The following is a 27,552-nucleotide window of genomic DNA, read 5'->3' as shown; positions in this document are numbered from 1 at the left end:
TACATGAAGATGCTTCCATCCAGTGAGCACGAAACACAACCAGGCCTGGTCTCCCTTCTTTATTGATCTCTGGCTATAGCAGGGTTCTGGAAGACCAAGGGCAGGGGTGAGTCACATGCGTCTCTGCCCCACTTGGGGTGGGGGAGGAGGGACAAGTGTCAAGGTGGTAGGTCTGAGAGACCATGGATATGGACTTCACAGGAACAGGGCCCACCGTACAAATGCATGGTTGGTATTTACAAGATAAGAGGAGGGCAGTCACCTGGACTTAGGCCTTTCCTGGGACAGGGAGCCTGAGAAGGGGCACAGGGCCTGGCGGGCTCTCTTCAGGAAGCACAACGGCAGCAGCCCTGAGTCCCTTCCATCTGCTTTCTACCCACCACTCCGAACTTGTCCCAGGGGAGGGGCCTCTTGGTGCCCGCAGCAGCTGGGCAGGTGCTGGAAGGGGGAGGGAGGGGAGTGACCCTCTGAGAACACTGCAGGCTTCCTGGATTACACCTCACCCTCCCCATGCACCCCTGGCCCCAACCCAGCTGATCTCTCCTGCATGTGCTCATAAAATGCATCCTGAAGGTGCTTTGCTGGGGAGACCTCAGAGCACTTTACAGACATTGGTCGGATGGGAGCCTCCCAGCCCGAGGGGAGAGGAAGGAGGCAAAGGGCTCAGGACAGCCAGGGTAGGTGACAAGCCCCAGGGGCCTAGACCAATCCCAAGTTCTTGTGGACCCCAGGGAAGGCCTCCTCTCTTCCCCCAGTCCACATTTCAGAATGGGAGGGAAGGAAGATTGGGATGCGGAGGGGGTCTGGGGATGGTGCTGAAGCAGTGTAGGTCTGGGGTAAAGAGAACACCCTCTGCATTCCCAGGCCCTAGAAAGATCCCATGCCCTGAAGGAGCCCACTCCCCTCTCCACACACAGGGCTCTGAAAACCCCCAGCTTTCTATCCTATTCCAGCTCCTCCCAGGGGAGGAAAAGGGGGACCCAGACCTGCCAGCTAAGATCTGGGGGGGCTGAGGGAACCCCCTAAAATGTATTGCTTAGAAACTTGGAGGCAAAAAAGGATGGGGGAGGGCCCAGGGGCTGGCATCTCTGACCCTCCCCCCTGGGACCTGGGAGGCCTCCAAGAAGCTCCCCTCTCCCAGCCAGCCATCTGGCTATGGGGGGGGTGGGGGGAGTCCAGAGGCAGGGGGATGGGCACAGTGACCATTGGGAGCCTTAAGTTTCCCAGACTTGCTGCTGGGAAATTAAAGTGCACCCCAATGGGTGTCAGGTGGGGAGGGGCCCTTCCCCCAACCCCACAATCTCTGGCATTTGGCCTTCAGGGGGTTGTCTGTTCCTCAACCTCCGTGCTCCCTTGGAGCAGATGGGGGAGCCGGTCCCGATGAATGGTGCTGATGACATCGAACACTTTGGACGCATTGAGGACCTGGGAAAGAGGAAGAGGCCTCAGGGCTCCAGTCTCTGCGTTATCTCCAGCCTGATTTACCTTCTCCAAGGCCCGCCAGACCCACCCCCCACCCCAGACCCACACACAGTTGTGCCAACAATGCCTGCACAGGGTGCCCAGCCAAGCGTTTGAGCAGGGGGCTGCTCTCGAAGCCACGCCCAACCGACCTCGCAGAGTCCTATGCCCTAGCTGGGCCCTGTTCCCGAACCCTCACAAAGGTGCTGTAGCCTTGCTCAGGCCCTCCCTGTTCTGAGGAGCTACCTCCTTCCTGCAGGGACTGGACAGAAGGGATGGAAAGATTTTCCTGCTTCCCACTCAGGCCCTGGCTCAAGTATGTGTTCACTTCCTCCATTTTCCTCCCTCGGAAGAGCTAGGAAGAACCTCGCATCCACAGAACCCCAGACATGACCCTTCAGAGACTCCATGTTGGACACCCAGCTCTCTCTACTCCCTACAGACTCTCCAGACCCTCCCCGCTCCAGCACACAGGCTCACGTGGGCCAGCCCCAGGCTAGTCCAGATTCCCATTCTGGTTGTGTTCATCCTCAGCGGGGGAGGGCAGGGCCTCTTCCTCACAGGGGGACAGTTCATCAATGGACATCTGGTTGGTGACACCTGTGGGGGGGCATTTAGGAAGTTGGGACCCAGACAAGAAATATTTTTCCCCAAAATGCCAGGAGCACGTAGAGAAAAGTAAAGGGTTCTCATGCATCCTCCTGCCTTCAAGATGAGCTACATTCAATACATGCCAACTTAGGGAGAACCTCCCCAGCATTCTTCCCCAGCCTTGCTAAAATTCACAACCGTCAAATCACACCTAAAGAAAAGAGATTTCCCAGCCAAGGCCACCAAGTCACCCACATCTACTGGGGCACCATTTACAGACCACAACATGCATGGGGTCCTTTGGGCTGTGGAATTTGGCTGTTCCTATCTTCTCTCCTGTCCCTGTTCTAGGATAGTCCAGGCCGATCAGCCAGACACTCTTTCCTATCATCTTACTTTAGTCCAATCAGCTCCATTCTCAAGTCCGGGAGTCAAACAAAGGGTTGCTCCAGGGGTTTAAAGAAAGTAGACCTGCTCTGGCTCCATCAGCCACCCTCCCCACAGGCCTTCACCCTCACCCCACCCCACCCCCTGGGTCCAACGGCACTCACCACTTGCTGCCCGTTCCTTCCATTTCTGCTTGTTCTCCTGAATGTATTTGGTCCAGGTAGAGCGGAAGCTGACCACATCAGGGTTGGGGTCTCCTACTTCCACATCCAGAGAGGGTTGGCGCCACTGGAAACTAAAGCAGCCCCCCACCCCGACTCCAAAGGTGAGACCCAGCCCACTCCAGAACTGCCTTCACAGCCCTCAGAGCGGCAGGGGCGGAAGACCAGGAGGAAGCTTAGGGAGACTTATCCTCCCCCTTTCCCACGGCTGGGTACCCCCAATTCCCTGCCCCTTTTCCTACAGTTTCACCCCTTCCTCTCCACACCTTCCCTGCTACTAGAAGGAAAATAAAAACAACATTAGCAAAACGGCAATAAAGACAGAGCTAACGAAAATGGCTGGAGGGGACCACAGGTGCAGCTCACAGCCTTCTGGCCCCATCTTCCCACCCCTTTGTGTGACAGGCAGCAGAGACTCCCAAGTTTTGGGTAGCCAAGTTTCTCCACCAGCCCGCCATGGCTGTACCTCCTCCCTGCGATTGGTGCTCTCTGAGAGTCCCTCTTCCCTCCCCCAGAACGAGGAGACACAGCTGCCCCAACCACCCTCACCTGGGCTGGCTTTTAGACTTGGAGTCCTCATCCGCCAGAGGCTGGACGCTCTTCTCGGCCACATCAGTCAGCACAGAGAAGGTTGGCTCCACGATGAAGTCGATGAAACCTGCAGTAAAGGGGTTACACGATGGAGGGTCCCCCCCACACACACAGAGGGCTGGGCAGAGGCGCCTGTGTGGCTGGAACCCCCGGCTGTGGGTAAGACAGGGTGACCCAGGCTGAGAAATTCCCAGAGGGGGCAGCCTTTGCAACAATGTCTTTGTGACCCCACTTTTGCACCCCCGGGCCTTCCACCCAGGACCCCAGGCCCCACACAAGCTTACTCCACAGGAAGACTGGTTTTAAGGGATGGCAACTCAGAGAGGCCTGGCCCCAGCCCAGAAAGCATCCTGTCCCCTTGCCAAGACTCTCCTCCCCACGGGAGAGGCCACTCACCAATCTGCGACTGTGCCACCAGAGTAGAAGTGCGATCACACAGTGGAGAAAAGGGGAGCCCCAGCTCTGCCTCTTTGTCACCCTGGGGAGAAGACAGGGCGGCAAAGCTGGAGGCTTTCCTCTGAGGCTTGCCTCAGACTACCCCCACTCTGGGGTGCAGCTGGGGGAGGTCAGGGGTTGTTGTGGGAGAAGAGGCATCTCGGTGCCTTTGGCCTGGAAATGGACGATACGCAAACGCAATGCAACCACAGTTAAGCTTTAAGGAAAATGACCTCTGTTCCCAGGGCTTCGGGATCAGGTCAGAAGCTACAGGGAGCTGAATGAAGATCTGGAAGTGGAGTGGGAGCCTGGAGAACAAGGGAAAGGGGGCAGGCGTGGGTGAAGACGCCCGGCTACCTGACGGAAGAACTCCTCCATGAGGGCCTTGGTCCAGCGGCTGTGGACCGCCCACTGCTTGGTTGGGTGGCTGATGTCGGCAGCATGGAGCAGCAGAGACAGGGCCTTGGACTTGTCAATCCTGGTCAGAGCGGGCGGCAAGGGAAGAGAGACTCATCTTTTTAGGAGAAGAGAAACTGGACCATTCCTAACTTCCCATCACAAGCCCTGGGATCCTTGCAGGGAATTTCAGCCACCCTCTGGGGCAACAAGCACACACACATGCGCAAGCACACACACATGCCTATGTAGGTGGAACCAGGCCAAGCTCTGAGAATCAGGGGGCACAGGTTCAAATCCCCACTGTACGTATCTCACACTAGCTGTGTGACACAGAGCAAATTATTTAAAATGTTCATATTCCACTTTCCTCGATCCTAACAGGAAATAGGAACAGAATCTGCCATGTAAGGTTGTTCTGAAAATTTAATGACACACAACACAAAAGTATTTAGTAGAGTGTCCGGCCCACAGTGCTGAGAGTAGATGTTATCTATAATCTCCATCATCCTCATCATCATCATAAGTATTGTCATTATTCCCCAACAGTGCCACACTGCATACTGTCCCCCAGAGACACTGGACATGAACACACACCCTGGGGACCCCCCCACACACACATAGTCTCCTCTCTCTCACACACAGTTATGTTCTCCCACCTATTTCTAAGCCACATTCAATGTCATCGAGGCATTTGCTCTGTGCTTTTTTCCTCTAACCTCACATGACTCGCTGGCTAGCCCTACTGGTGTTGGAAGTGACGGTGAGCTGTGGCGGGGAGGCCTCTCATTCTCACATGGCACAATAAGGAACCGAATCCAAAAACGTTGCAAGGTTTTCCCAACATTGCAGGGTCAGGCTGTCCCATGGCGAAACCACCCATTTCAGACTCCTGGCCCAATGTGCCCTCCCACAGACCCGCGATGTGCCCTCCCACAGTGCCCCAGATGCAAACCTGGGCCCGTGTGCACACACGTCTCTCTCTCTCTCTCACACACACACACACACACACACATTGTGGAGATGGGCTCAGGCACCTGGAACCAGGAGAGTTTCTCCACCCAGGTAAAGGCCTGGCACACCAGCTACCCACGTACGTGCCCCCGATTCTCACAGCCCCCACTCTGGCTGTGACCCAGCCACATCCCCCCAGATGCCACCTCTCCAGCTGCTGCAAGGCTGTCTTCATGCACTTCACTTGCTGGAAATGGCAGGACATATCAGTGGCCAACACCATCTCGATGACCAGGGCCCGGAGCTCTCTGGATGGACAGAACCAGACAGCAATCAGCCCCCACCACAGCGCTGATGGGCCGGAGGTCCAGAGCATGGGAAGAGAGGGTCGGGGGGGTGGAGGGAGGTCTCTTCGGGAGGCCCACTCCTGCCTTCAGCTCACACAAACTCATCCTTGGTGAGGTTGATGAAGATGTTCATCTCGTCATCCTGCATCATTCGGAAGACAGAGCTGATGTGGTGATTCTCCAGCACTGAGCGGTCGTTGTACAGGATGGCACACTCTGACCTGCAGAGCCAAGGGTCATTGCATCCAGCCCCCTGCAAGTGGGGGCTCTGGCAGCCTCCCCACCCCCGCTGGGCCCCTCCTGCCCCTGCCACACTGGCACCCCTCACTTGGTCTGGATGTGGAAGCTGTTGGTAGTGCCTGTGTGCTCATAGTCATGGATGGCTGCGGCGAAGATGATGGCTAAGACCTCGATCTCCGATAGGCAATGCTGGCAGAGAGAGAGGGGGGAAGAGAAGGGCCTCACCCTGCCCATCACTGCCCAAAGACCTCCGCCCCAGGCTATACGATTCAGCCCATCCCTTCTGCTCTTCAAGGCCAGCTCTTGGGCTAAGATGGCCAGGTTTCTCAGCTCCCAGAATGGTGAAATACGCCCCTTTACCCCAACCTGAAACATTCCCACTATATCCCAGCACACGCCCCCAGCACTGCCCATGACATTATGGTCCACCCAGGAATTCTCTGGAGTAAGTAAAATTTGGCTCTGTAAAGAATCTGGAATACCAAAGGAGAGGAACCAAAGAGAGACAAAGGGAAATGGGAGGAGAGTCTAGACTTCCCAGTCCCGCAGCCAGAAGACGCTAAATCACAGAATGATCTCCGGGCACCTACCACCATCCCAGTGCGGAGCAAGAAGCAATGGACTGTCTGGGTCACATCAGCTGCGTGGATCTGGTTGTGGTAAGGGTTCTTGTACTTCCCATAGCCTGTCTCCAGGGCCTCCAGGAAAGTCATCAAAAACACAGTGGGAATCTGAAGTGGGAGGGAGAAAATCGAGATACAGGGGGGATGTGCAGGAAAGGCAGGCAGCCGAGGACTGAGATCAGCGATGCCACCTTTCTTTAGAAGGTAGAATGGCGCAGGGAGAAAGCACCGGGTGCAGTCGGGTGGACCTGGGCTCACATCCTGGCTCCACCACCTGCTGGCTGTGTGACCTTGGGTTAAATCTTGTGCCTCTGATACTTAATCTCAGGATGAAGATAACACCACCTCCTTGAATTTAATGAGGTAAGTACAAGGCACTTAGTAAGTGCTCTCTAAAGAGTAGCTATAATTATTTCCCTGGAGCTTTTTAAGAAAAGCAAACTTCCCTCCTTTCTTCCAACCACCCCATCCCATCCCCAATCCAGTACCATGGAAAGGGGTTCAGAAGCAGGGGAAAGAGCAAGATGACCTAGAGAGGATCCTTCCAGGCAGACATGGGTCATCCCCTCCTCTAAGAAGGCTTTCCCTGTACCCACACCAACACACACAGAGAGACACACACAGAGGGACACCAAGAGCCAGAGCTCTGTCCAGCTCCTATCAGTTGTCTCTATCTATCCCAGTCTGCCTGCCTCCTTCAAAGGCTCAGGCTCCCAGAGGGCAGGGCTGGTGTCTGCACCAGTCCCTGGATCTCCTGAGGCTGTGAAGAGAGCGAGGTGCAGGACTTGGGGAAGCTTCTGTAGAGATGAGCAGTAGTGATGAGACACAGAAGATACACCACTGATCAGTCAGACCCTAACATCTCCCACCCCCACCTCGAAGGGCTGTGCCCCAAATTCAGGGAATTTTAAAGGACTGTTTCCATGACAACTGCCCTTGCTTCTGCGTTGCCATGGTGTCCCCGGAGGGAAGGGAAGGGAAGGGACACAGGGGAGGGGCTGGGTGCCCAAGAAGGGAGTGTGGAGCTTGAGAAGGGTGGCTCCAACGGGAATCCCTGTCATGAGTAAACACCAAAGCAAGAAGTACCCCCCTCTCTCTAACTGCCTCAGAGCAGGGCGAACTGGGGCTGGCCCAAACCCAACCTGACACTTTTACTCTCAGGGTCCTCCAAAACCCATCCTTCTGGGTAAGGAAGCAGAGTTTAAGAGAAGCTGGTGTCTGGAGAATGTCTGAGAACCACTTTGGAGAAATATGAGCTAGAAAAGTCTTAGGAAAAGGAGGACGCCGCTGCTGTTCTCTGTCCTGGAAAGGGCAGGACTGGAAAGATGATAATGAAGCTGCAGAAGGAGAGGCCTCAGGAAGGCACTGAGAGAAAAATCACAACTGAGCATCTCAGGAAAGTTCTGGAAACCTTCTTGGGAGTTGGTGTAAAACGAGGAGTCAAGGGTTGAGGAAAGGTTCACAGGCACCAATAGTCTATTATGATAAAGTAGAGGCTGAGGATGGCTGGATGATCTTCCAAAGCCCTCTTTGAAAGGGTCCTCCAACTGGACTCCCTTGACCTCCCGCACGGCCCCCTCGGAACAGACATGTTTTCCTCTACTCTAATATCTATGTCCACCCCCCACCTAAGTGCTGACCAAATATTCCCATTGCAACTCTTCAACCACTTCACCCTCCACTTCCAAGTGTGGTTTTTCCACATGGAAGTGTTTTTTTTCCAGTCCCTATTCCCAAAAGACACTCCCTCCTGGCACAGAATCTGGAGAGGACTTTAATCCCATATTCATGGCCAGCCAAGCTGAAGAGCAAATGGAGTTCGCACAGCCTCCCTCCCCTCATACACTCCTATCCAGCCTTGCCAAGAGCCCATCCTCTCCATACACTCAGACAGACACTAGGGAGGGGGAGGGGAAGAGTGACCAGTTTTATCCCTTCCTCCCCGCTCCCGCCCCCCCACCCCAGGGAACAAATGGAGAGATTCTAGTCCCAAGGGCACAGGCTGACAGCATGTGGACTCCAGGCCTCGGGTGTCCACAGGCGGGAGGCAGGACAGCTGAAATCGGGAGGCGAACTTCGAGCCAGCCTGAAGAGGACAAGTTATGGGGAAGAAGCAAAGCAGGACAGAGCAGAATCCTAGGCTGGAGGGTTACAGACCTAGAATCTTCTGGAAAGCAATAAATGAAGTCAGAAGCTGGGGGTGCACAAGTGACAGAAAGACTAGGCGGGTGGGCATGGGGAAACTTCCCTGACAGTGAGACTGAGGGAGGGAGCCTGTGGAACCTGCTTGCTGGCAATCTTGTAGAACAGGAGTGATGGGAGTGGAGAGCCCTGCCCAGGAACAGGGGTAGGATGCTGCCCAACCTTAAAGCGGCTGATGAGGTTATGCCGAGTCAGTAACTCAAAAACAATGGTCCTCAGGGCGTGGTCATCTGCTGCCCGGTTCAAGGAAAAGACATCAAAGCACCAGAGGTCCAGGTTCTGTGGAGAAACAACAGACTAGGCAGGGAGACTCCCAAGGGGAGCTTCCCAGCAGCAGCAAGGGTTACAGTTAGACTTCAAGGGGGACTTCCCAGTGTTTACAGAGACCTGGGAAAAAGAAAAACAAAGACATGCTGGCGTGGGCCTTTTTCTTCCCAGCGCAGGGGAGACAAAAAGACAGGAGTTTGCCTCTGGAGGGGGCAAAATGTTTTGAGGAATAGGGGGATGACAGTTAAAAGGGAAGGCAAAAACCACCCCACAAAGAATCTGAAAGTCCCAGTGACCATTCCTTCCCCCAACCCTCTCCTCTTTCCCGAACACCCAGCGCTCACCTTGAGACAGTTGAGAACCACAGTGGAATAGGTGGGGCTCACAGAGGTATATGTTCTCCGGAACATCCTAAGGGCAAACAACGAGAAGCAGCCCACAGTGAAGGTCTGGGAAGTGGAGTCTGATCAGGTGGGGCTGTGGGGACGAGCTCTGGGGGACGGGGGTGGGGGGGACACCACTGGGGCTCTGGTGGGGTCCCAGAAGCCCAGAGTGTCTGGGAAAGGAGGACGCAACTAGAGGCAGATGGAGGCTGAGCAAGGGCAAGCCTCACCGTTCCACGAAGATCCCAGCCTGCACCGCGTGCACGATGCTCCGGAACTTGGGCTTCTCCTCGGCGCGGCGGCCTTTGGCCCGGGCCTGCTGGGTGAAGGTCGAGGCCAGCCAGTCCCGCACCTCCGAAGGCACGGCATCTGACCGCAGCTCCTGCAGCTCATCCTCCGTGTCCAAGATTTGCCTGAGGTCCCAGAAGGGGAGTCACAGAAGAAAGACAGCAGGTGCTTCCACAACCTAGGGACGCTGGGCCCAGCCACACCCCACAGCTCAGGAACACTCAGGCCAGGTCTCTCCCTTCTCTGACCTTCCCCTTCCTTTCTCTCACTATATGTTGTTGTTGTTGTTGTTGTTTTTAATTTCTGTCTCTCTGATGCCTCCCATAATGAAACAGGTCACTATGTGAGGTAGTGAGTGACCCAACTCTAGAAGCGCTCAGGCAGCAAACGGAAAAGATGCCACCTGTCAGGGAGGCTGAGACCAGCAGCACTGTCCCACAGAAATAAAATGCAAGCCACGTAGAAGTAATTCTAAATTGGTTAGGAGCCACATTAAAAAGTAAAAACAGATGGGTGAAATTCATTTTAATGATAAGTTTTCTTTAACCAAATATACCCAAAATAGTATCATTTCAGTGTGAAGTCAATACAAAATATAGAGAGAGATTTTACATTCCTTTCTCTCGGTTTTGAAATCCAGCGTGCGTGTCACCCACAAATCCACGTCTCAGTTCATCCTTGGGCTCAGCAGCCACATGAGACCAGTGGCTCCCATGCTGAGCCACACAGGTCTCGAGGGGATTCCCCACTGGCCAGAGGGTTAGGACTACCTGAGCCTTCTGGTCCCTTCCAGCTCTGAAACGGTCTTCTCTCCTTGACGCCTGTGTTTGTCTCTGTCTCTGTAACCCTCTATCTGTTCCTCTGCCCCTTTATCTCTGTGGTATTTCCATCTATAGCTCATCCTCCCTGCTCTGGCCCTGTCGCGGGTCTCTATCTCCAGCCTTCTGTCTTATTCCCACCCACCCCCATCACTGCGTTTGCCGGGATGTCTTACTGCGGGAGCGGGTCTCTCACCGTGTCTCGTCTATGTAGACGGCCTCCAGCAGAGAAGCTGTGTACTCCAAGTTTTTCTTCAGCTCCTCGATGTTTACCTCCCCATTCTCCAGCTGCTTCACCATGTAGCGCAACCTGTGGGAGTGGGCACAGACGGTCTGCTTAGGCGCCCCTACCTGGTCACAAGAGCAGGACCCCCTTGGATGAGGTGCCTCAGTCTTCCACAGATAGGTACTCTCTCCAACAGGGGGAGGGATCGCAGCTAGGGTGTTTCATCCCAGGCTCTCGCCACTGCCTGTATTAAATTTACAGGTGCCCAAAGTTTAATCCCAGGCTTTTTTCTGACACCACCATCGAGACCTCCCTTTGACCTCCCCACACCTCCCTTCGGCCAGTTCCCTGAAAACTTGTTTACACTGCCCGGGGCCCAGCAGAATGAGGCAGGTACAAGCCCCTGGTTTGGTTTTCTGGAGATGATCTGTTTCATAGCCTGAATAACCAAGAGCTGAGACTGCCAATTTCCCCCAGCAGAGTGAGCTGTGGGGTCAACAGCAATCAAAAGAGCGCCCAAGATGCTTCCATTATATCCATTGGTCATGGCCTGGAAGGGGGCTGGGTGGGGGGAGGTACATGTCCACAGCCTCTCTGTCCCTGGCAGGGATGTTGAAGATACAGAACAAAGACCAATCTGACTGAATGCTCTTCGCCTGGCCTCACTCCATTCAGGCAGAGCTAATGGATTATGATTCCAGAATCCATCAACCAGGACAAAGCAGGATTAACCCCTGCCTCCCTGATGCGGTGCCCAAGAGAACCTCTGGCAATGTGTGTCTGTACCCATCCCCTACCTCTGCCCCTCAGCGGCTTCCACCAGAGCCCAAGTGGTAGAGGTGGGGCCAGGGGGGTCTCACTTCCAGGACGCTCTGCCTGAGGGGACAGTCCCTCATCTTTTGCACTCAGGAATTCTGGGGGTCAGGGATGAAGCTGGAGACTTCTTAGAAGTCTGGCGAGTTTGGCCCAGGCAGCCACTAAGCAAACAAAACTCTCTTGACTTTAGATGGTGATTTTAAAGAAAGCAATTAAACATTCCCTGCTCTCTCTTTCCCCCAGCCCTGCCCTGCCCCACCTAACACCCGGGTAGGGGTGAAGTGGCGGCCAGGACAATTCCCCACTGAGAGGGGCTTCAGAAATCCAAGGTCACCCTATGAGTCAGGGAGGAAAAAAGAATGAGTCAGGGACCAGAAGCTGAAATTAGCATCAATTCCCAGGGATGCTGGAGAGGGAGAACAATGGCACTCCTGAACAGAAGCAGCTCCAGAGTCCCGGGGTCTCAGCAGCTTTGGAATGGGGGTGCCGGAAACAGCCAGCCTCAGGAAGCATTGCAGGCCAGCTCTCACCTCAGGGCCAGCAGTCCTGCCCAGAACGGTCTGAATGCAAATGGGGCAGAAGGGCAAAGGGGAAAATGGGAGGAAAGCAGCTGAGGGGGACCCTGCAGCCTCCTCAGTGGGTGATCTTCAAACCCCACTTCTGGCCTTCCTGATGCACCGGCAGCAAGTGCAAACAGCGCTTGTTCATCAAGAAAGAAGCCGACTTCAGTAAATCTCTGCCCAGCAAGGGCTTCATTAGGGAGGTGGAACAGAGGCCAGACAACATAAAAGGCTTCCCAGCCAATGAGCTGGGAAGGGGGACTGAGCCAGCATCTCCCAGGGTGCTGACCCAGAGGTGGCAGAACAAAGAGGTCAGCTCCACCTTTGGGGCCCAGGCACAAACCAGGGCCCCTGTGTCGGTCCCTGTGGCCAGAGACCCTTGGATATAGGGAACACACAATCCAAAAAGAAAGAAAAGCCTCTGGTCCCATCCGTCTCCCAGATTCCTACCCTGGTCCTCATCTTCCACGTCGGTCAGCCCTTTATAAAACCCAAACCTAAACTCACCAAAGTTCTTCCACGTTCTCTCTCGACCCACATCTTGAAACACACATCCCAGCGCGGGCTCCCAAAGTGAACAGCCAAGCCCACGGGTGTTCATTTGCATGTATTCGCATAATTGTTAACAATGCTGCCAGCTCTGCATTTTAAAAAGGGATTTCTCCTACGTTATCTCAGATTATCCTCACAATGGGCCTAGAGGGAGGGAGTTGGGAAGAAACCGCCACCCCTATTTTCAGTGCAGAAACCAAGGCTCCGGCCACAGTTCTGGGAGGCAGGAATCCTGGTTCAAAAGTATCACTTCCAAAGTGGCTGCACCAACTTGCATTCCCACCAACAGTGTAAGAGGGTTCCCCTTTCTCCACATCCTCTCCAATGCATGTTGTTTCCTGTCTTGCTAATTTTGGCCATTCTAACTGGTGTAAGGTGGCAGCCACTTTGGAGAACAGTGTGGAGATTCCTCAAGAAATTAAAAATAGAGCTTCCCTATGACCCTGCAATTGCACTACTGGGTATTTACCCCAAAGATACAGATGGAGTGAAAAGAAGGGCCATTGTACCCCAATGTTTATAGCAGCAACGGCCACGGTCGCCAAACTGTGGAAAGAACCAAGATGCCCTTTAACAGACGAATGGATAAGGAAGATGTGGTCCATATACACTATGGAGTATTATGCCTCCATCAGAAAGGACGAATACCCAACTTTTGTAGCAACATGGACGGGACTGGAAGAGATTATGCTGAGTGAAATAAGTCAAGCAGAGAGAGTCAATTATCATATGGTTTCACTTATTTGTGGAGCATAACAAATAACATGGAGGACAAGGGGACATGGAGAGGAGAAGGGAGTTGAGGGCAATTGGAAGGAGAGGTGAACCATGAAAGACTATGGACTCTGAAAAACAACCTGAGGGTTTTGAAGGTGGGGGGGGGAGGTCGGAGGAACCAGGTGGTGGGTATTAGGGAGGGCACGGATTGCATGGAGCACTGGGTATGGTGAAAAAACAATGAATACTGTTACGCTGAAAAGAAAAAATTAAAAAAAAAAAAAAGTATCACTTCCTGGCCCTGAGCCCTTGGGCAAGTCACTAATTCTCAATCAGAACCTCTCAAAAGGTGGCCTGTAGACCACTGGCATCTGAATTACCTGGGATGCTTGCAAAAAACCGAGATTCGAGATTCTAGGCCTCGAGGCACACCTACTACTAAAACAAAATTTCTGAGGGTAGGATTCAAGGATGTGCAAACATGTTTAACAAATACCCAGGATGATTCTCCTGCACATGAAGCTTTCAGGACCTTTCTTTTAGAGCCTCTGTTCCTTCCTCTGTAAAACAGTGAAGATGATGACAAACCACCTGCGAAGGGCCTGTTAATAAGAATTATTATTTATTTTATAATTTATTTAATAAATGAAATAATGTATGCAAAAGGCCTGACACACAGAGTGGGGCTATATAAATGTGATAGGAATTCGAGTGAACTAACCAACAACACCCCGGCCCCACTCAGCTCACACCTCGTGGCCTCCAGACCAACAAGTGCCTGCCTTCTCCCTCCCAAGTCCAGGTGGAGAAGAGTTAGTCTAGTTTGCACAGAGACTGGCGACTGGGAAGCCCCCTAACAGAGAAAAAGTGGCCACAATCTCTCCTTCATAATGACAAACCTCATTTGGGCCACACAACCACCTGAGGAGGGAGGTTAAGCAACTGGCCCAAGGTCACACAACTTGTCCATCTCAGTCAGGCGGGCAAGCCTACGACTCACACTGCTGGGGCCTAACTGTGCCCTGCACACCAAAAGTGTTGGGCAGAAGGGACTCGATCGTATAATTCACTTGGAGGGAGGCTGGGGCCCGTTCCATCACAGCTCCTCAATCTGTGGTCTGATGTGCTGGTGTCTGGCAGCTCATAGCAGACTGTGAGCATCTTGATGGGACTGACAGTGACTTGTTTATCCTGCTGCTGTACTCGGAGCACCCAGTATGTGCTCAGGGAATGTTCCTTAAATAAAAGAGAGGGGCGCCTGGGTGGCTCAGCCTGTCAAGCGTCTGCCTTCTGCTCAAGTCTTGGTGCCCTGGGATCAAGCCCCTCATCAGGCTCCCTGCTCAGTGGGAAGTCTGCTTCTCACTCCCCCTTCTCTCCTCCCCCTGCTCACACTCTCTTTCTTTCTCTCTCTCTCTCTCTCTCACATGCTCTCACTCTCTCAATAAATAAAATCTTTAAAAACAAGTAAATAAGTAAATGAATAAATAAATAAATAAACAAATAAACAAATAAAAGGGAGAGGGGGCAGACTAATCAGGTGGGGGGCTATCTGCCAAAGCTCACAATGGAGATCTCTGAGGCAGGGTTTCAGAAACTCTAATGGAGAGCCTGCGGAGAAGAAAGAGGCTGTCACTGGCCTTCCACACAACCTTCCTTCCAAGTTCCTCCTGACTCCACCTCTAGACCCTGTTCTTTTAGAGTTCCTATTGAAATCTGAAGTGAACATGATCCAGACACCAGAAGAAGTGGGGAGCAAGGGGAAGAAAGATTAAAGAATGAATTTGATAAATGGGGAGTCTAAGAAGGGGTCCTGGTCTCAGGCAGCCAGAAGGATCCAGGTGCTGAATGAACGTCGCCCTCCTCTAACTCCCCCACAGCTGCTCTGACCCAGCACTGGCCTCTCAGATTCTAAAGTCCTTCAGACTTTAGAATCTGTGGCTGGAGCCTTGGGATCAGAGTTAGGATCCCCCATCCGCTCCAGGCCCACCCACAGCCCTCCCCTCAGCATTCTCCTGCAGGAAGTCCTACTTCCCCACCCACTGACAGGTCCCCATCCAGGCCTAAGGAAAACTGGAATCTTCTACAACAATCCTTCCACCTCCACCCCTAGTCCTGTTTCACCACACCCACTGCTTTCTCCTCTACCCTTGGCCCCTGCACCCCAGAAAAAGCCTCAGACCCTGACCCCTGAAAGCACCAGTCTCTCCCAGGTCTAGGCAGCCCACTAAAAGAGAAGGCTCAGGGTAGTAATAATCCCGACAGCCCAGAAGTGTTCAACTTCCCCACCAGTTTGTTTCTTTGGGGCATCATGGCTGATGATCTGGCAATTTCCAAAGCCCCTGTCCTACTCCCAGCACCCTAAAAGATCACCGTAAGTAGGGGGCTTAGTGCAGGGCAGCCAAAAGCCAAAGGGCTAGGAGTTGGGAGAAGGATGGGATTTCTCTTTCGCGTTCTTAAGATCCGATGGGGAGATTTCAGAGGGATATGAGGTCCTAAGGATGCTGGTGTGAGGAAGGAGAGAAAGGAGGGGAATCACAGCTAAGTCACCTGCCACAGGCAAGAGGAAGCAATACAAAGGAAAGGGAGATGGGAATGGGAGGAGAATAAGAGAAAGGGCAAGATAGGCAGGGGGAAAGGTGGAGAAGTGGACACACATGTGGACACACATGCACACACAACATACGGGGACGGTCAAGCCTTGATCCCTCCCCTCCACCAAACTACTAGTGGTGGACCCACAGCAACTTGTCCTCCTCCTCCCCTCTCCGTGCCTCCCCCTGGTGCCTACCTGAGGATGGGGCCCTGCAGGTGACTTCTCTGCACAGGAACAGGCTTTGCCATGGGAATCACAGTGTCCTACTTCAGAGTATCAAAATGCCGCGCCCAGGGCCCCCAGGGCCCCCGCGGGGAATGACTCCCTCTTGGGCCCAACTTCCACCTCCAGGTCTCCAAAGAACTGAGCTACTGACCAGAGAGAAGAGCTTTGGGGAGGGGAACAGGAGGGGCCTGGCTGGAGGAAGAAGGGAGTGATGAGACAGAGCAGCAGCCCACAGCAACTGGGTGAGAGGCCACGGGAAAAGTTTCACATCTGAATCAGACGGAAAACAAGAATCTGTTCTCAGAAGAATACCAGAAAGGACAGAAATAGCACAGTCCAGCCCCTTGCGCTGAGTAGGTGGGGCTCCTCTTAGGGGAGAAGGGGTTAGCAGAAGGCTTAAGGGTGCAGGGACAGGAAACCACCCTAAATCTGCTGTGGACAGGCGGTCTACCCTTGAAGGGGAAGGGGCCCGCAAGAGCCCCCTGGAGGGACTAAGGCAGATTCAGCTCCCTCCCACAGTCTTCTTCAGGGGCCATTTTTCAAAAGGAGCTTTAGCCCACCTGAAAGGACCGAAGCCAAGAGGGGAAAAGAACCAGAAACAACACGGGAGGGGCTCACTGACGCTGGGGTTCCGGGGCTCCTCACCCAGACACCAGCTCACGGGGAGGGAAGGCCCGGCCCAAGCAGTGAATGAAAGTCGGGGGGGTTCGATTGGAAAAACCAAGACGTTGGGCAAGTTACTTTCCCACTCCCAGGCCCCGTTTTCTCATCTGGAAAAGGAGCACTGAGCACTGGACATTAACTGGGGAGAGGCCAACCCAACCCAGAGCAAGAGAATTGATGGGACAGCCTAGGGCGGGCCTGGGGACCAGGAGCCCCCTCTTCCGCCTCCAGGCTTCGCCCTCGCTCAGGTTGGGGGACAGAAGCCAGCCTCTGCGGCGCTAAGTGGACGTGCGCATACAGCCCCTGCCCGCCTCCGGATTGGCTGTGATATGACGTCACCAATACAAGCGCATCGGGGTCGCGATTGGTCAGCTGAGACGCTGGGCGGGGCTAAGGAGGAGAGCCCGGGGTGAAGAAGAACGCATCCAGTGGAGAGTTCCGCGCCACCGCCTTCTCCTTCATCTAGAGTCTAGAGCTGGGGATGATGTAGAAATGAGGAAAGGGGACCCGTGGGGATGAGTATGACAGGAGAAAGGTAAAAGAGAAGAAACAGACCAAGCACCAGAATTTTATGACGGGAAGCCTTCCTCCCCGCCTGAATCCCACAAAAGCAGAGAGAAATTTAAAAAGCTTGTCACTGTGCCAAAGCCTTGAAGGATTATAAACAAATGAAGTTTGGGAACCTGCTGTTTCTCAGCTTCACTGAGTGCTGGGACAAGTGGAAGTGGGCTTCAACAGCAACGAGAGGGATGAAGTTAAACATCTACAAGTTGTTTTCCAGTGAACTCCTGGTAGCCATGAAGCAGGGCTGCCGCAGATTTTGGAAGAAAGGAAACCCTCCCTCTCTGGGTCCATCTCATTCTCTCTGCGCTCCCAGCACATTCGCGCGCGCGCGCACACACACACACACACACACACACACACGCAGGTTCGTGTTTTTAGAAAAAAAGGACTAGAGTCTGAATCAGAAACCCAGAACTGACACCCAGGAGATGAAGGGCAAGATTCCCCAGTTCCGTGGCCATGCCTGCTTGGAGGGACCAGGATAGGGCAGGAGTGGGGGAACGCTGGCTGCATACGGCCTGAAACCCCAACAAACACCAAGCCAGGGCAGCTCCCACCCCTCACCTGACTCCAGGCCCTCACTCTAGGCCCTGCCACCTCAAGCTGGCACTCACCTCAACCCTCCTACCAAAAGGTGGAGATTTCTTAAGACTAGGAAAGCATTGTGGAGGATATCTTGTCCGGCCCTCTGCTCTCTCGCCCAACAGAACCAAAAGCTGGTTGGACGAATGACTGCTCACCACCTCCCCACACACCCATACCTGCTGCACGGTCCCAGCATGCAGCCCACACCTGCTCATCCCAGTCTAGTATTATGATTAACTGTTCCTAATAGGAAAGGATATTGGCCAGCCACCAGCCCTTCCTGGGGATCTCACACATATCCACTCACCCATGCATATACACACACACCACATCTGTATCTGAGCTGGGGAGACTTCCCTGAATGGGGGGCAGGGCAGACAGATGATGGCCCTAGCAGAGTTCATCATGGATCATCCTCTAGTCTTTAAATTTAGTTTAAAAATAGCAAGGAGCACAACCATAACGCCTCCCTCGCAAGCTGATTCCCAGCATTCCCCACCTTCCTGAAGAACAGGAGCTGGGATAGGGGATGAACAAAGGATAAGAAACCCTGACTCTGGAGCAGAGAGGGTGTGGGGATGGGGGAGTAGGTAGGAGTGGGGGTGGAGGTAGGGGGTGTTAGGGAAGGGATTAACCAGCTGATCTCAAGGCTTCAAAATCTCAGAAATTGAAAAAACCAAAGAAATCACCTAAATCCAGTGGAAAGAGGGTATGAATTAAAATCGGGAGACTTTCTAAGGTTGCCTGGATGGCTCAGTCGTTAAGTGTCTTCCTTTGGCCTCAGGTCATGAGCCCAGGGTCCTGGGATCACACCCCACATCCGGCTCCCTGCTTCGTAGGAAGCCTCCCTCTCCTTCCCCCACTCCCCCTCCTTGTGTTCCCTCTCTCCCTATGTCTCTCTCTGTCAAATAAATAAATAAAATCTTTAACTAAAAAGAAATCAGGAGACTTTTGCCTAGAATTTATCACTAGGCATGACCTTGGGCAGGACACCCTGAGGTCATTTCCTTGTCTATAAAATGGGTAAGTAGTATGTGCTTCACAGAATTCACACAAGGATCAAATGAGATCACATGGGAGCACCTTAGGGACCATAAAGTGATGCATGAATGCAACAGAATAGTCCTTCGCCTAACCTTTCATTTAGTTTGTTCCACAGATGTTCATTAAGAATCTCCCATGAACAAAGTCTCCTATGCCCACCCTTGTACCCAGGCCCTCTAGTGCGGAAAAGCCCTAGTCACCCTGCCACCACCATTCCAGATGTCCAGGGCTTCTCCCTGGCTCCTTATTCCACAGGGGCCATGAGGCAGTGGAAGGAGAAAGGGGGATGTGCACAGCATAGAGCTCCAGAAACCAAGAACAACCAGCTCCCCACCTTACCCAAGCCCTGCGCTCCTCTCACTCCGCTGGCTTCCCATTGCTATAGAGCAGCCTGGGTTCTGGCAGCTGGCTGGGCACGGTGGCGGGGGTGGCTCTGGAGATAAAAATAGCCCCCCTGGTGGCAGAGCTTGGGTGCCATCCTGGGAGGCGGTAGGCCCCCGGTGGACACGGCAGCGGTCCTAAGAGATCTCTAGGCACTGGACTGAGGAGCTGGGCAGAGGGAGGGTGGCGGAGGATGGGGGGGTGGGTAGTGTGGGAAGAACAGCAACCAAGAGAGTGGAGGGAGAGGAGGGGGCAGGAGGTATGAAGCGGGTAGGGAGGAAAAGAGAGATTTGAAAGATGCTGAAGAGGGTCTGGGAAGCACAGCAGCAGAGGTGGTGGGGGGGGGGCGGGCAGGTAGGGAATGGGGGGGGTGTTGGACAGGGAGGGGAACTGTTAGAACAGGGGATTGGCTCCCACCCATGCTGTGTCTGAAAACAACTCCCCCTCTACCTCCTGACCAGAAGCTGTTTCTAACAGGTGTTCCTAGCAACAGCCCAGCACAGCTCAGATCAGATGAGGAAGAGGGTACTCTCAACAGCTTGAGCATTAGCCCAGACTAAAAAGACCCCAGATATCCCAGCTCCTAGCCCAGCATGCACCGGTGTCACCTCACCCTCAGATTTCAGCCCTGAAGAGAAGGAGGAACTTGGGGGCGGAGGGGGGGCAGGGGGCAAGAAAGTCCAAGGGAGGCTAAGGAGAGAGGAGGCTCCCAGGACCCAGGCCAGAAGAACTCTCTCTCTCTGGTTCTCTTGTACAACCCTCATCTCTCCCAACCCCCCAGCACTGCTTAATTCTGCTCATTAACCACCTCCACATGGACCACCCCACCAGCCCTCCAAATCACATCCCAGCAGATGTTCCAGCAGATGCCCTGTGTCCAGGGGGCCTAGCAGATGTGAAAGGTGGCCTGGGATGGGAAACGGAGTTGGAAGCTTGGCAAGGGGCTGACTGCAGGTGTGATGGCAGCAGCACAAGAGTGTGGACCAGTGCGACTGGGGTCTGGTCCCAACCCTTGCCCCAACACCTTACCAACCACCTCTGGGCAACACGTCCCTCCTCTGTTCTATTTTATGGTTCTCAGATTCAGTGCTGGGCTTGGAGGCACTAGGGAAATAGGATGCCTGGGTCTCAATACCCGGGTTCAAGTTCATCCTTTCTGACTGGCTCACTGCTTCCCCAACACATCCCTAACCTGATGCTAAAAGGAGGAGGAGGGCTTTCTTCTTTATCACAGGAAGGTCACATTCTAACCTCCATGAAGTTTCCAGGAAGTTCTCCCGCATATCTATCTTTATTCCACCTTGCTGCAATCAAAACAAAAGCAAATTTTCTTGGCGTTCCAAAAAAGAACAGAAAGGAGGAGGAGAAGCAGGACAAAGAAGTCTTTTGGGTGAATCTGGTGCGATCTGATTTATGGTATTTCTTTAAGACTGGAATTTCTAAAGCTACTGCTTAGTAGAGATACAGTTGGGGTTTAGGGAGCTTGGCAACACTGCTGGCATGTGTGCTCCCTCAGCCCAGGCCCCAGAAAGTTCCCAAACATGGTGGGCATCAAGAACCAGGGGGATGGTGCCACATTAGCTCTGCAAGAGCTGACAAACAGGGGAGCAGGGAAGCCAAGGAACAGCAAGGAGAGAAGCTTCTCCAGCCCCCAGGTCTTGCCTGCCAAAGAACCACAAAGCCCCCTGGAAGCCAAGCTGCCTTCCCAAAACTAAATGGTGCCAACACCAGCTGGCAGCCAAATCATGCTACTGCAGCCACAATAATTATTTGCAAATCTGACTTCTCTTTGCAGCTGTGGAACCCACTGACCCAGGAACCTGGCTGTATCCAACAGCACCCCCTGGAGCACCCTCTTTCTAGCTCTTCTCCCAGCCCCATGCCCCTGGGCCTATACCTGGTTCTCCCCTTCCCTTTCCCCACCAAGGCTGCTTCTCCACCACAACCCCATCCCAGATCACTCAGTGGACTCCTGCCAGGTCTGGGATGCTGAAGTAGAATCCTAACCTGATGTTTCCTTCCCTGATCCACATGGATGCAGCAGGAGCTGAGGAGAGAGGAGCAGCTGCAGGAAGGGGGGGGGGGCAGGATATTCAGGACAGAGAGGCGAGAGCACTGGCATTAGGGACATCCCAGCACTGAATGGACAACAACCTGTTTTCCTCCTTTTCCCTTCTCAGAAGCCCTCCTTCCCCCTCAGTTCCCATCTTTACCCCACTCCATAGCCCCAGGATGCTCTACCAGTTCTGGAGGACCCTTAAGTCTTCCTCCCTTAGGGCACAATCTCATTATCTAACAACTTCCAGACCCTGGGGCCTCACCTGCACCCCACCTGCTGCCCTGGTTTTTTCCCTCTTTGCTGCTGTCCTGAAGAGAGCTGGAAAATAGCTACTCAACTTCCGTACCTGAGAAAATCAGCCCCCTGAGAGTGGAAGGCAATTACTGGCTTCCTCCCCAGGGGAGCTGGGAGGATGAGGTCACCGAGAAGGCAGAAGAAAGGCCTTGCAGAACGCAGCAGTTGAGGCTGGACTCCTAAGGTGGTCCCTAAGGGTCCTCCTGCAGCCGACTCACCCTGCACAGCCACCACCCCAACACCTGGGGGCGGGGGAGGGAGCCCCCAGTGGTTTCCTGGCTCCTGGCCAAGGTGAGAAAGGGGTAGAGGCATTGAAGGCCAGAGAAGCCCAATCAAAAGGAATAGGGATAGTGGAAGTGGGACAAGAGAGAAGAGCAAAATGCCGCCCAGCAAAGAGAGACGGGAACAAAGGAGGAAAGGGACAGAGAGAAAGGATTCGAGAGGAATCAAAGAAGAGGAAAGCAGAGGGAGCAGAGAGGTTGGAAACGAATCCTTGGTGATTCCTTTAAAAAAGAGGAAAAAGGTTCCCTGCTCCTCTATCTCAGTCAGATGGGAGTGGCCAAAAAAAGAGGGGAAGATGGGAAACAACCGCTCATTTCAGGGCCTTCAGAAGCTCCCTAGACGGAAGGCAGGTGGAAAGGGGTCTAGAGAAGTCCAGGCCCCTCCCCTCCTGGGTCTCTCATCTGGCCTGCCAGGACCAGAGCATCCCCGGCCTACCTCACCCTCCTCCTGGCAAAAGGGACAAATGCAACTTTCCGCTGTCAAATTTCCTCTCGGTCTTTCTAACTGGCCTCCTGGGGCTTCTGGGCAAACAAAGTGATATTTGGGTTCTCAGGGACTTTAGGGATTCCCTAAAACAAGATGTGGCATACCTGATCATATTACCCCCAAGGCCTAGAAATGCAGGATAAATGCCAGAGAGTTTCTCCAACGCTTACAGAACTCACCAACGGCAGTCCTGGAGCTCCCCACACCCACCACATCTTAGAACTACAGTTGCTCTAACCACAGGGAAAAGAGATGATAGGAGTTAAGTCCTTCCCTTTTCTTTTGACTTCAGTGGCCCACATCCTTTGTAAGACTGCCCCACTCAAGCTTCTAGTCTCTAAGTTCAGACACCTGTCTCGCCCCCTCCAGACAACCATTCATCAACAAGCCTCTTCTGAATCATGTCCCAGACACCAGGACTTAAACCTATTAAGTAATTCATATTCCTGCCTCTTGAATCTTTATCATTCTCCCCATCCAAGCCAATGGTCCCCCATTCATTCCCATTCCCTCCGCCTCTTCATACAGCAAGCTCTCCAATGCTGAAAGAACTCCAGACTTTATCATTTCAAAACCACTTTCATATGCATAATATCAAACGAGGAACTGAGATTCAGAGAGACAATGTGACTTCAAGATCATGCAGCTAGTAATTCGCAGCATGGGAACGTGAACTCAAACTCGAGTCTCCCACCATTCCCTCTGTTCTTCCCCTCCCACCACCCTGCCACCCTAATCCCCTCTTCTGACCAGAGCTTTGTGAAATTCTTCCTTTGGTCTAAATTGATGTCCCCTCTCTCTGCAGCTAGCTCCCTTCACCTTACCGCAAGCAGTTTTTACCCTCTCGCATCCAGAGATGCCCCATTCAAGACACAGTTGATGAAAGAAAAGTAAAGACAGAAGGCATTGATGGGAGAGGGGATCTAAAACCCAGGGAGGAGAGATCCCCTTGGCCATGGAAATGAAAGAGGATGGGCTGCTCCGTGGAGGGAGGCACAAAAACACACTGTCAACGCCTGGGAGAAATGGTGCTCCTTTTGCTCCAGAGACCCAGGGGGCCACAGTTTACCTTGCTATGTTCACAGCAGCTCCACAACCATATGCAGAAAAAGGGGAACCACTGTACAGCTTTCAAAATCAGTGAGAACCACAGAAGGTCACTCCATGTGGCATATAGAAAATGAAGACAAAAGATGGACTAAATCAACCGGTGAGGCACCCAGTCCAGTCCCTCAGCTTCCTCCTGCTGCCCATTTGATCTCCCCAGGATTATAAAAAAATGTTGGTGTGTCACAAACACATACACAAGATCACAGGTACATAATATCCCATTACCTACACACGCACACACACGCACACACACACACACACTCACTCACATGCATCGTCTCGTTCATACATAAGGCAATCTCAGGTATTCAAGTAAGTGCAAAGCTTCTGAACATATTTATTATCACACGTGCCATTTATAAACATGAAAACAAAGAGACATCATCATGGAGCTCTGACTCCACGAGCTGTCCCCCGCCCGCCTGCCAACCTTCACCCAGACACATACGTATACACGTCAGGCATTCACAATTTCATCCTGAAACATCTCATTCACACGTCCAAATAACGTTTCCATAGCCTCTCTGTAACTCCTTCAGTTCCAGGCTGTCCTGAGGTCCTCAAACCCCGTACCTTTTAAACATTGCCCTCTCAAAAAACACCACCACCTCCTTTCCTTCCCCCACCCCCCCCCCCACGGATAGGAGCACACGCACCACAGAATCAGACAGAACTGGGCTCCATGACATATACACGGATACTCATTAGTTCATTTGTCCATTCCTTTATTTAACAACATTTCTTGAGTGCCTATTATGTTTCAGGTACCACACTAGACTCGGATGAAACAAAGATGAGCAAAAAGAATCCCCAGCTGGCTTCTTGTTCCTGCTCAGCTGTAATGACCTTGAACCACAGCCTAGGGCATAGAGCCTAGACCTTGGGAGTCCTGAGTCCCATGTGAAGAAAGGAGAAGAGAAAGGGATTGTGTTTATAGTATCCCAAAGGAAAAGGGAAGTTCTATCTGTAAAATTCCAGGAGAAACTGGGGCAGAGAGAAGAAAGTAATGTTTGTACAATCCTGGGAGAAAGAGAAAGAATTCCGTTTCTATGCTTTTCTTGTGTGCATAGCCCACTCCCCCAAAGGAAAGGATCAGGCAGAAACCAAAGTGGTAAAGTCTTAGCACTTGGATGGGGGTAGCAAAATGAGGAACTGGGTGCCTCTGCCACTCTCAACTCCCCCATGAGATATGTGAACCAGATTATCAATTCCATAAGAGCAGGGACTGTATCTACTTTGCCCACACCCATACCCCGGTCTCCAGCACATCACCTGACCCTCAGGAGGCACTCAATTAGTAGTTGCTGAATGAATGAATGAGCTAAGGATGCCAAAACAATCTCCCTTCACGGATTTTCTTGACTCACAAAAGACACAGGAAACCCCTTGCTCCTGAGCCTCCCCTAGGCTTCTCAAGGTCCTCTGGTCTCAGAGGAAGGCAAGCAGTCCAGTCAAATCCTTCATCTTAGGGCCAGAAATGCTCACCCCACTCAGACCATCATCTCCAGACTTCCTATTCCAGCCTCTCGAATGCCTTCACTTCTGAGTCTGCTTAGTTAGGAAAATTTTCGTGCTAGGTAGAGGTGAAATCCCATAGCTGGAGACTCTTCAGCTCAGATGCTCCAGATTCTGAATTAATCTTTGGCAGAGTCCTGCTGTGGGAAACAGGATTCCTGGATGCCCTTCCCAAGAAGAAATTGCCCTGCAAAATTATATTAGTATGGGCTTTTTAACTGGAGACAAAAACACCAGACCCGGCCTCCCTGAAGACAATCTAGATGTCCTAGATTAGAAATTAAAAGGATAGTTGGGGGGAGTGGTGGTGGGGGGATAGGATGTGTTGTGTAGAGGCCTTATATATCTTCATTTCTATTCAGTACACAGCCATGAGATAATCGTGTCTATCCCCCTATTCTCATTCTAGAGCCTCACCAATATTCAAACAGGGCCAAATCCAGTAAGCCATCAAGTGGGGATCTACCTTGATATCAAAATCTTTCTCTGCTTTGAGAAAGTGAGATTGAGAATCTATTCCTGGTGATTAACAATATGGAAATGGGCCTTTTCTGGCTAAGTTATTACATGCAGCTAACACTCTTAAGGACCAGACTGCTGAAGTAAGTGAAGACCGGAATAATTTAATCAATAAGATTAGTGCTCCTTGTCCACCATGATCTCCTGTAAGGACATCTCAGCTAATGCACTGTGTAGGGGCAGCTGCCTCTACTCCCTTCTTTCCCTGGGTTTCAATGCCTCCTCTGGGGATCCTCTTCTCTCACCATTGAGCATTTCTCATACTAAAGGAAGAAATAGTGATTTGCTTCCAAGAAAGACTTTTGGTTAGAAAGGTATGGGAGACATTGAAACAAGGAAAACCTGCCCTCTTGCATGGCCCACTCATTACCCGGAATGGAGGCAAGGAAAGTATATGATGGGGGGAAGTCGTCCTGGGACACCTTGAATTCTCTCATTTATAAACCCTGAGCCCCCTTCTTTGCCTTTCCACCACTTCCTTACCTGCCACCACCACCACCACCACCCCAGCTTAGTTACCATTAACAGAGCATCATTTTCTATCAAGAATCACTCGGTGCTCCTCCCAACAAAAATCAATTCAATCCGGTTTTCCATTTCTTCATCCCAGAACTCATTCCAAGGCTGCGCTTCACAGAGCCCAGCAAATTGCGTTGGCTAGAGGCAGCAAAGGACAGGAACTGAGAAGCACATTTGGATGCCAAGCCTTGTTGCCCATTGGGCCTCAGTTCTCCCTAAGGCCTTGTTAAGCAGCTAAAGTATAAATCAGACCCACCCACCCAATATCAAGGTGTCATCTTATTACCACAGGTGAAGTCTTTTAAAAAACAAAACAATCGCTAGCATCTATCCATCTCCTACCACCATCTCTCCCTCCACTGGACCCCAGAAATGGAAAGCTTCAGGGGTCACTATTGAGGATAATGGGAAGGAACTGGGTTTTGGGACTATGGTTCCTGCATTGCCTCACTGAACATCTACAGTCTCTTTCCTGGGACCACTGGGAGTCATATCGGGGAGAGGGGCACCTTCCCTCATTCTTTGATTAAGAATCAACAGACTGCGGAGGTTACCCGATGACGGTTGACTGGGAGATAAAGGTGCTTCCTGGTTTGTCTTTGACCCACTCCTTTCCATCTCTGAAGAACAGAAAGAAAAGTTGCTTCCCTTCCCTGGGACTGGAGTAGGGACACCTAAGTCCCTGGTTTCCCTATTTATCCAGCCCCCACCCCCATGCCCTCCTCCTGCCACAACAAGAAAAGATGCCTAAATGTGCTTGGAGATCCTTGGGAGACGCTACAGCAACAAAAAGATTTGACAGTTGCCTTGCCCTTGTCAATCAATCTTTCTTCACCACCACCCCAGCTCCCAGGTAGGGGCTCCACCCCAACTCTCCCAGATCCCAGCTACAGCCCCCAACATTACTGTGCACAGGGGGTTTCCCGGCCCCCAGTGTTGAGCAGCTCAGGTATGGAGCGTCCCCCCCACCATCCCCACCCCCTAAAAGATGCAGGAGGCAGAAACCACCAATCCCAACAGGGATACATATGACCCACAGGTTGGCACAAGTATCCCCACGCACTAGATCTGCAGCTGTGTGCGATCACTCTACACTCATCTGTGTGTCCCACGGACACTCGCGCACACACATGTCATGTGTGTCTCACATCTGCACACCCCTACACACGGATACGTGTGAGTCAGCCCGGCACCTCCTGAATGCTGCCCGTCTGCAGCTCTGCCACACAGCGCATAATGTGCCTCCTGTCCGCGCTGCGTGTGTCACCCGGGGGTCCACGGACACAGGCACAGCGTTAGCTTTGCAACTCCTAAACCCGCTCCAACCAGCCGGCTTGCTCCGCACACGCCTTGCACATGTGGCCTGACCCTGCGTGTCAGAGCAGCTTATTTCCTCGCACCTGCCAACATGTGTGCGGGAGACAATCCACCGGCCGGGCTCCGGCTACTCCCCCCCCACCCCGCCGCCACCACCACCACTTCCAGGCTCCCTGAGATCCCTTCCCCCCACTCCCGGCCTGGGACTCACAGAGACCGAAGCTTAATCCACATCTTCTTGCTGGGAGCTGACTTCAGCTCCAGGGGTGACGGGCAATCCGACTCCAGCATCTCGGGAGGGCTGCGGGGGGACAGCTCCAT

General features: G+C 52.8%; 1 protein-coding gene across 1 annotated transcript; it reads right to left on the bottom strand.

Annotated features, from left to right (window-relative positions):
• Positions 1–44: 44 nt before the first annotated feature.
• Positions 45–27,552, bottom strand: PDE1B (phosphodiesterase 1B; the record flags this gene model as incomplete). Its single annotated transcript, XM_080812533.1, has 15 exons — positions 45–1,425; positions 1,942–2,061; positions 2,604–2,734; positions 3,210–3,318; positions 3,648–3,729; positions 4,044–4,164; positions 5,243–5,344; positions 5,479–5,604; positions 5,712–5,812; positions 6,214–6,354; positions 8,611–8,727; positions 9,060–9,126; positions 9,329–9,511; positions 10,401–10,514; positions 27,443–27,552. 14 exons carry the CDS (start codon positions 27,550–27,552, stop codon positions 1,958–1,960), a joined length of 1,608 nt encoding a protein of 535 aa, XP_080668659.1. The 3' UTR covers positions 45–1,425; positions 1,942–1,957.

This window comes from Martes martes, assembly GCF_963455335.1.
Source record: "Martes martes genome assembly, chromosome: 8".
Taxonomy (NCBI): Eukaryota; Metazoa; Chordata; class Mammalia; order Carnivora; family Mustelidae; genus Martes; species Martes martes.
The sequence above is the reverse complement of the archived record's forward strand: the minus strand, read 5'-3'. Positions and strand labels throughout refer to the sequence as shown.